General features: G+C 33.6%; 1 protein-coding gene across 1 annotated transcript; it reads left to right on the top strand.

Annotated features, from left to right (window-relative positions):
- Window positions 1-5010: 5010 nt before the first annotated feature.
- LOC106079102 (ankyrin repeat domain-containing protein 50-like) lies at window positions 5011-6845 on the top strand. The gene is made up of 2 exons (XM_013240221.2): window positions 5011-5075; window positions 5786-6845. The coding sequence occupies exons 1-2, from the start codon at window positions 5011-5013 to the stop codon at window positions 6843-6845; spliced, it is 1125 nt and encodes a 374-aa protein (XP_013095675.2).
- Window positions 6846-9848: the final 3003 nt, after the last annotated feature.

The following is a 9848-nucleotide window of genomic DNA, read 5'->3' as shown; positions in this document are numbered from 1 at the left end:
GCTTAGATCTATATTACAATGCTATAGCCTAATATGCTAAAACTAATCTACTATTTTAAAATTTAATGTTCAATTCAGTCTATTAATAGATTATCTAGGCTTTTTATTTTTATAAATCTAATTACATCTAAATTATTCCAAATTTATTTTTTAGATCTAGATCTAGTAGATCTTAAGAGTGCTAAATCAGAAGTTTAGGTAGATCTACATTTTCATTCTAGTTCCATTTAAATGAAAATGCCAATAGCTCTGTTGTTAACTGTGATGAGACATTGAAATTGGCCTACAAGCTATTAGTTTGTAAACAATTTGTTATTAAGTTAACAGCAATGCCTGGTCGTGCGGTTAGCGTGCTGGACTGATTATCTCGACAGTCCCGGGTTCATACCCAGCTCGCTACCATCCCCTGTCGTCTATTGGGAGGTTTGGACAAGGAAGTTAATTATCTTTAATTTTGAAAGAACATCCGAAACATGTACGACAGAATTTTTTTTTTACAACGGCAAATAAATCTTTGAAACATTATTACTTTAGACAATCAAATTCCTTGCGAATAGGCGGATCCGATTTGGATTTGATGGGGGCCGCCTTTGTAATCTTGCTTTTTGGTGTAAAGTAGTTGTTAGCATGACAGAACTTAACTTAGTAATATGAAAGTAAAAAAAAAAACACTTGACAAAAAATCTAAAACCATTTGCATAAATGTGTTAAAAATATGGTAAATAGTTATCTCCCCTTCTAAAGAGCCTCCCGTGTTTGTCAATATTAATAGTGAAAAGTTGTGTATTTTTAGGAAAAAAATGATTTCATTATTTATTTAAAAAATAAGATTTTTACCTATCAGAAAAGAAAAATGTAGCTGTTGCTTCAGAACTTTGAATTATCTAAAATACTATTATGTTGGATTCTCACTAAATTTTATAGTTTACGAGATCTAAAAGAGACGGACGGACGGACGGACGGACAGACAGACAATCCACTCAAAGTTAATAGCGTCTTTTTCCCTTTTTCCTATTTTGTTTTTGTAAGGAATAAAAAAAAAACCTCCGCGGTCAGAACATAAGGAATAAAAAAAAACCGCCGCTGTCAGAACATAAGGAATAAAAAAAAAACCGCCGCGGTCAGAACATAAGGAATAAAAAAAAAAACCGCCGCGGTCAGAACATAAGGAATAAAAAAAAAACGCCGCTGTCAGAACATAAGGAATAAAAAAAAAACCGCCGCGGTCAGAACATAAGGAATAAAAAAAAATCGTCGCGGTCAGAACATAAGGAATAAAAAAAAATCGTCGCGGTCAGAACATAAGGAATAAAAAAAAAAACGCCGCGGTCAGAACATAAGGAATAAAAAAAAATCGCCGCGGTCAGAACATAAGGAATAAAAAAAAAACGCCGCGGTCAGAACATAAGGAATAAAAAAAAAAACGCCGCGGTCACAACATAAGGAATACAAAAAAACCGCCGCGGTCAGAACATAAGGAATAAAAAAAAAACGCCGCTGTCAGAACATAAGGAATAAAAAAAAAACCGCCGCGGTCAGAACATAAGGAATAAAAAAAAATCGTCGCGGTCAGAACATAAGGAATAAAAAAAAAATCGTCGCGGTCAGAACATAAGGAATAAAAAAAAAAACGCCGCGGTCAGAACATAAGGAATAAAAAAAAATCGCCGCGGTCAGAACATAAGGAATAAAAAAAAAACGCCGCGGTCAGAACATAAGGAATAAAAAAAAAAACGCCGCGGTCACAACATAAGGAATACAAAAAAATCGCCGCGGTCAGAACATAAGGAATAAAAAAAAAACGCCGCGGTCAGAACATAAGGAATACAAAAAAAAACGCCGCGGTCACAACATAAGGAATACAAAAAAATCGCCGCGGTCAGAACATAAGGAATAAAAAAAAAACCGCCGCGGTCAGAACATAAGGAATAAAAAAAAATCGCCGCGGTCAGAACATAAGGAATAAAAAAAAATCGCCGCGGTCACAACATAAGGAATACAAAAAAATCGCCGCGGTCACAACATTAGATACAAAAAATTGCTGCCGTCACAATTCAGGGAACAAAGCGGCGGTCACAACAGAAGGAACAAAAAAGATCTCCGCGGTCACAATTCAGGGAACAAAGCTAGCGGCGGTCATTGAAGTCCAGTCAGCTCTTGGACACAATATCTACACTTCAGAAACAAGGGGAGATATGTTTATGTAGCTATTTACAAAAAAAAAAATATCTTAAACTTCTTCTACGTTGCTTATCAGTGAACAAAAATAGATCTGTTTGTGTAGCTATTGCATATATTTAACAAGAAAGAAAACACTTCAACAAAAGTTAGAAACCACACAGACAGTGCCAAGTACATTATTTCTTTACAGATGATACTCGACATTTATTTTTTAAATTAAATTAAATTATGGTCAGAGGAAGGCCAAAGGCCGAGCACACCTGAAAAATAAAACAATATTTCTGCTCTATACAACATCATCCTTACAGATGTCTGCCATAAAAATGGCTCCAGGAGAAACGGTGTGTTGATAGAGTCTGTTGCGGCTTTCTTCCATCCTCGCCAGTGCAATGGACTCGGTTCTTAGGTGTCCAAAAGGGGTTCTGTTTTGCTTTTCCTCTAACGACCGTTTACAGCCGAGCTCTGGGCTCTGACGTTGAACTGAGAGCGCGGTGCCACTATTTCTTTAAATATATTTCATTTGATATTTTACAACTATTGTGACCCCGTTATCGACTTTGTTTTACTCTGTAACCCAAACTATTGAATGTAACTTCACATGTAACACTTGTAGTTATATTTTCTAAACAGTGATTCTTTACAAAATATAATCTTTACTTTGTCAAAAAAAAAACTTTTAATTTTAATGAGGGTTGTGGTGACTGAGTTGTAAAGCGCTTGGTTTCCGAAACGATGGTCCTGTATTCGAATCCTAGATTTTGAACTTCGGGATTTTAAGGGCGCATATGAGTCCACCTGAAAATAATGGGTATCTGTCATTAATTGTGGAAAAGTGTGGAAAAGTAAATGGGATTGGTCGCTGTGCTGGCCACATAACATTCTCGTTAGCCATCGGCTACAGAAACAGACAATCTTACATCATCTGCCCTATAGAATGCAAGGTCTGAAAAGGTGGGGTGGGGTAGTTTTGAATAGATAATTTTAATTTTGTAAATGGAAAAAAAAATTAATTGTGTTACTTTATTTTTAAATAATTTTTTCTTCTAACCTCTAAAGAATTTCATAAATAATTTGGTTTCTGAATATTATGTTTTAAATTCCCTTTCGCACTAACTAACACTGGCACTATAGGGCATCAATGCGAATTTTTTCACTCTATTTGTATAGCTGCACAAACAAATGTCAACTTGATTATAGCCCATTGTCGCGTACCATGACATGGTATAAATATTGTTTTTATGCCACAATTTCTATTGTCCGTGGTTGGAGGCGTCTTCGTTTGATCAATGCTGTTTATTTAGATAACTACGTAAACAAATCTTCCCATTTTTCTGGGAAGCAGGTGTTGTACATTGGAGTGGGCTGGACTTCAATGACCGCCGCCATCTTTTGCTCGTTGAGGTGTGACGGCGGCGATCTATTGTTCCTAAGTTTTGACCGCGGCGATGAAGTAAGACATCGCTTTTGACACCTTTTGTTGTCTTCTCTTACCGCTCTCTGACATGAGGATTGGTCAGTTCGGTCAGGGGGACGGACAAAATACAGGATGTGACGTAGACATTGGACACTGCAATATAAAGCAAGAGAGACGCTTGTGGACTTCATATCGTTAAGTAGTCTTGCGATACACGGATTGTTGCCTTCAATTTATGTGATTTCTGAGACTTGTAGATTTTATATTGCTAAGTTGCCTTTCAATACACGGATTGTTGCCTTCTGTTTTTGTGATTTCTGCGAAACAGAAAAATTGTTTAGTGAACATTAGGATTTTTCAGAATTTAAGATTTACTGGTAAGTAGGACAGTTTTATATTTAATAATTTTTATTATTTAAATTTATTGTCTGGCTTCCATACATTTGTATTTCTATGATTTTAGACTTAAACAAATTTTACACATAGATGATGGTTAAAGTATTTCTACTCATACAAATTTACCTCTTGTCTCAATAAGCGTTTGGTTTACATAGCCTATAAAATGAAATTATAAAAATGTATTACATCTATTTCTTACAAATCATATTGATATAGTTTTAGTGTATCAAAAATTGAAATTTAAATTTAGCATTATCGATTTTTCTTTTAAACTAAATTTGTTCCAATTGTATAAATAGCAACCTATAACATTTTAAAAAATAAGAACATTTATTTTTTGAGACCTTGTTACCTAAAAATTTTTCATTCTTTTTAATGTTTATTTTCAAGTGCTTCTTTCTATGAGATGATCTCCAATGAGTTATATCTAAATATCAAATTAGGGATGAACTAAAGTATACGGTTTAAATATATAAATAAGGAACATAAATCACAGTCAAACAGATTTTCATTAGTTGATACCCGTGCTTCGCTACGGTTGAAATAGTTGGAATATATGTTTATATTGCCGGAAACACTGGAATTAATTTAACTAGAAAAAGCAGTGTGCGTAATTGCGAAAAAATAATAAATTAAAAAATCTTCATACTTAACCATTTTTTTTGCGCTTTCCTTACTATAAGAAAAAGTGATCTGTGAAGCTCTCAGTGCATAGAAAACACGTCAGACCCTCTTGTAGAATAAAGGGAAAGGGGATTTTTCAATACTACCTTTACAAAGAACCTTTTTTCAATATACAAAACACTTAGAAACTATCCGCGAAACACTATTTCTGAAAAAAAAAGATAAATGACTAGCGTCAAATACCATTTAGTGCGTAAATACTGTAAATATTTATATTTGAAAATTCTGTGATAATTAAGTCTTACATTAATCTTGAGAACAAAAAATTCAAGTGTATTTTGTTTCTAGTGTAAATTTTGTTTCTATTATTTTACGTTTACAGCCAGTGTAGGATGGAGACAAGTGTCTGCTCATCACCACCCAAATCTAGGGCCAGGAAAAGAGAGTATGATTACTAGTAAGTTTCATTTACCTTTTAAGAGTCAGTCTGATCTATTTCTCATATCCTTCTAACCTTTATAATGAGTTTCACTTTTTTTTTTTTTGGTCAAACGTGTCCAATTTATTTTATTTTTTTACTATGTTTTTACATTTCATTCTCACTTTTGTTATTAGTTTTAAAGTTTGTTATTTAATGTAGTACGATATAAGAAAAGTGGAGTAAGAAAATAAAAGAACTGCGTTTCATGTTGGGAAAAGAACAGTTCTTTCTTTGATATAATAAACTGTTTAAGAATATATGAAAAAACTTAACTAATTTATAGGCTTCTAAATTCAAACTTTACTATTGAATTTTTTCCCTCTTATTTTAAATTCGTTCAGTACTGTCTTAAAAGTTTTTATGTATCAAAAGAAATGTATATGTTTATTTACTTGTTAAAGTGTGTAATTCTGGGTGCAGTTGTAACACTTGCGTTAGGTATTAAAGTGTCATAATGTTAAAAAAAAACTTTTTCTATTTATATTAGAATATATATTTAGATATTTAAAAAGTATAATGAATATTTTACCTACATCTATTTTTCCAAATATTTTGCTTTATTTAAAATAGTGTTAATAGAACGTATGCAAATGGGAAATAAATATAATATATATGTATAATACCAGTGGGGGGTAAAAACATTATTTTTACTGAAATTCTAATTTTTTTTTTTTTATCATCTCCAGTGAAAAGAGTCATCGGAAGTACGCAAAAAAGGTGAAGAAAAGTCTATTCTTAGCCATTGAAAAAAGAGACCTTGAACATTTCGCCAAAATCGTTAATACGCGAGTCCAAGTGACAACTTGCAGTGGCAAAAAGATTATCCAGAAAGCTTTCATTAAAGCTTGTCGTGCAGGTGAAACAAACATCGTCCGATTTCTGCTCCGTAACGGGGCTGAGGTCAACGAGAGATCGAAAGGTGACCTCACGCCTATCATGGCCGCAGTTCTGTCTAACTCTTACGACACGGTTGAATTCTTGCTCGAATGTAGAGCTAAGATCAGAACCCGTTTAAAGCCTACACAAGACAGCGTACTCCATATGGCTTTAAAGAGAGGATTTTATCATAGCGATATCGTAGGTTCAGAAAACTGGGACCCTACATTTTTCATCGACACTAAAATAATCAAACTTCTAATTGACAATGGAGCTTCAGTTAACCAGAAATGTAAAGACGGTTACCTGCCCTTGTCGCTTGCTGCCTCTTCCAACAGGGATGCAGTCATCACTCACCTCATTAAGAAAGGCGCTGATGTCGACAGAGTGGACAGTAGATATGAGATGACTCCCTTGATGCACGCAGCTATGGCAGGCAATGTCTACATCGTGAGACAGCTTCTGAAGTACAACGTAGACATGGACATCACAGACAAATGGGACTATACGGCTCTCATGTTGGCTGCACAGTTCAAAAAGCCTTTAGTTGTCTCAGCTTTAATTCAAGAAGGCGCTGATGTCAACATGGTCAGTGACTATGATGGAAAGAACGCCTTAATTTTGGCTACACAGTCCAACTGTTTTGATTCCGTCAATAGTCTTCTGGAAAATGGAGCAGACGTGAACTACAGAAAGCCAAAGCGAGGCACAACCGCCTTGATGATCGCAGCTAAAAAAGGACTCGTCGATGTCGTGGACACTTTACTCTACTACAATGCAGATGTTGACCTGAGAGACGAGGATGGAAAGACAGCGGTGTGTTTGTGTTCAGATGATGAGATTGTGGATTTGATAAAAAGACCATTTTAGTGTGATTTGTCCTACGTCTTATAAGTCAGACGATGTATATAGTTTGCATGTATAAGTGTACACTGTTTATAGACACATAGATGTATTAAAGTTTTTTTTTAATGCATTATAAAAACTATTTAAATCTTATAATTTTTTTTTGTTTTTGTAAAATTGTATATACTTTAATGCAGTAATCAATAAAAATAAATCTGTGAGCAACTTAACAACTTTTTGTTTAATCTTTAAGTAATTGTATATAGTTGAAAGCTGGAACTCTAAATTTTAATTCCCTCCACTTACTTCATTCTCTGGCTGAGTCACGGGAGGAGGGGTGGTTCATCTTCACTGTCAACTTGTGCAGTTTGTTTTCTAATTTCATTTGTTTTACTATGTACTGTACAGGTATTTTTATTTACTCTTTAATTGTTTGAGCCTGTTTCCGTAGAACCCTAGAAAGGTCATCTAAAATTTAATAAATGACCATAGCGAACAGACATACAATATTTTAAAAAGATCACATCATATTTTGTGCCTTTCATTTTGCCACAATGTTATTAAACATTCAAAAAAAAAAAAGAAAATAGAATCTAAAATTCTCTCTCTATATATATATTTAGTTGCAAGTGCTGATCATATCAAATAGACATAACACATTGAAAAAAAAGGTCACTTATCACTTTGAATCTTTTAAGTAGCTGTTAAATTATCAGCCATTGAAAAAACGGGAAATGTAAAACAAGCAAGTGGAAAAGATATAAAACAATAATGACAAGAGGTAATGAGAACATTAGAGCTAGGTGTCACTTGTGGTCTTCCATACTTTTGTTCTAATCACAAATAAATTACTTTGGAAATCTCTTGCTTAACAACTGACACGTACACACTTTGCAGAATCGGCATAGACTTCTCAAGTACTTTTATTGAGTTCAAGGTACTGGTATGCTAAAAGATTAGCCACCTGTCAATTTTTTTACTGGACTTAAATGGATAATTTAAAACACTATGACTTTAATAACTGCCGTTAAATAACAAACAAACGTTACTACTAACTAAACTCTATAAGAACTCTTAGCTATCTAGGTAAATGAGAGCTGTAAAAAGCATAATAATTTAAATCTAAAAAATGGAGGGGAATGTTCCGGCTATAATAAACAATATAAAGAAAGTAAAGGACCTAGATAGATATAAGTTGAACAATTTATTTACTCATAGCCACTTGCTTACAGGAAGATAACATTTTTATTCCCCGTTATTTCAACACTTTTAGTCACTATGTCATGATAAAACAGAACAGTCATATACAACACTTATATCAAATATTTGAATATATTTTTGAATAAAAAGGATGAAAAAAAATGTTTGTTTATAAAAGTATTACAAAGACATTTGAATATTGCCAAAGAAAGATTGGTCATTACATACAGAACATGAATATGTTTTTAATACATGTGTATAACCATAGAACATTAAATAGCAGATTGTAATTTAATATTGCGTTTTGTTAATATTGATAGATCTTAGAGACTCAATCGTCTGCCTTGTTTCGTTTTTTTTAAGGGAGACTAATAAGACATGCTGCTTATATTGTAGCGTATAAGAGAAAATAAAGGTCACCTCCCTTTCACTTTAAAAAGCAAATGTCAGGTTTGGTTTGAAATATTTACATTTGTTATCATTGACCATTTTATAAAATGAAACGTTTTGATTCCAGTATAAAAAGAGTTTACATAGCTACATACATACACAAAAAGTGATAGAAAATGTACTTAAAACAATTAAAAATACTAATTATTTAAAAAATGAGAGTACCACACTTGATCTAGTGCAAATGGCATTGATTTTTTTTTAACTAGTTGAATTTCTATAATCTCTGCAAAGTCTAAAAGATTAAAATCTGTATTCTGTTTTACGAATGTATATAGCACCCTGAATTCAATAAACTTACAATTGAAACAAAAGTAAAGTTCCTATTCTAGACCTTCCGACCTATAGGACATATCATGCTATAGTAATCTGTTTCTTTGGCCAAAGGTTGATGAGGAAGGTGGCATGTGGCCAGCACAACGACAAACCGCATTTTCTTTCCCCAGAGTCAAATACCCATCAGAGTTGGGTAGACCCAGGGACGCCCTAAAATTTCCGAAATTCAAAATCCCAGTCTTTACGAGATACGATCCAAGGACCCCATGTTTGGAAGCCAAGCTAAATGCTTAAACGCTCAACCACCACGCCACCGAAATGTAAAGTTCCCTTATCAGACCCTACGATGTAAGTACGAGTACTTGTACTTCTATTGATTTAGAGAGATGGTTTATCTTTAATAATTCAAAAGTATTAGAAAACTCGTTTGTTAAAGAAGAAATATAAAAAATAAATCACAGCTTATATTAGTGTAATTGTAGCAATTAGTTTAAATTTGTTATAAATCTAGCCTAAAATAAAATTGTGCGATTAGAAATATTTGTACTATCTGTAATTGTTTAACGCCATTTTATGTTTTTAGTATTCTCAATGCGATATGATTCAGTCAGTTGTCTGGACCCGTTGGGAAAAGAAAGGGGTGGAAGGGACATCTGTGTGAATATTACAGCCTTCGCTTTTTAAAACGCTTTATATATTAAAAAAAAGTTGTTTGACTTCAATTTGAACTAGAAGGCTAAGCCTCTTTAAGCCAATACACATGTGTAGAGCAATAGCTCGTTGAATGGTCACAGGTCAGTGTTGTGCGTAGCCAGGGAGTGGGAATCCCCCCCCCCCACTTTGGAATCGAATATTCAAACGTGGAAAAAATGTATTTACGTAAATAAAACGTTTTGGATTGCGTCAGGTAACTAAGTTCATATAGTATTAACGCATTAGTTGCCTGTGTAATGAAATTATACAGTTTTTGCACATGCTATCCTAATAGTGTTAGGTCATACTATTGTCCTGGTATTGTATCAGTTCAAAAGTTTAGATTAGCGTATTGTGTAGCAGAGTTGGCAAATCTTGTATATTATCATAAAGGTGTTGTCACTTCTA

Source organism: Biomphalaria glabrata, chromosome 1 (assembly GCF_947242115.1).
Source record: "Biomphalaria glabrata chromosome 1, xgBioGlab47.1, whole genome shotgun sequence".
NCBI lineage: Eukaryota > Metazoa > Mollusca > Gastropoda > Planorbidae > Biomphalaria > Biomphalaria glabrata.
This window is presented reverse-complemented; position numbering and strand designations above follow the sequence as displayed.

What these genes read in the sequence shown, in the direction of transcription:
- LOC106079102 (XM_013240221.2), top strand. Translation starts at nt 5,011, where the DNA reads ATGGAGACAAGTGTCTGCTCATCACCACCCAAATCTAGGGCCAGGAAA. An exon ending in AAAAGAGAGTATGATTACTA is followed by an intron (nt 5,076 to 5,785) that starts GTAAGTTTCATT and finishes TATCATCTCCAG; the next exon opens with TGAAAAGAGTCATCGGAAGT.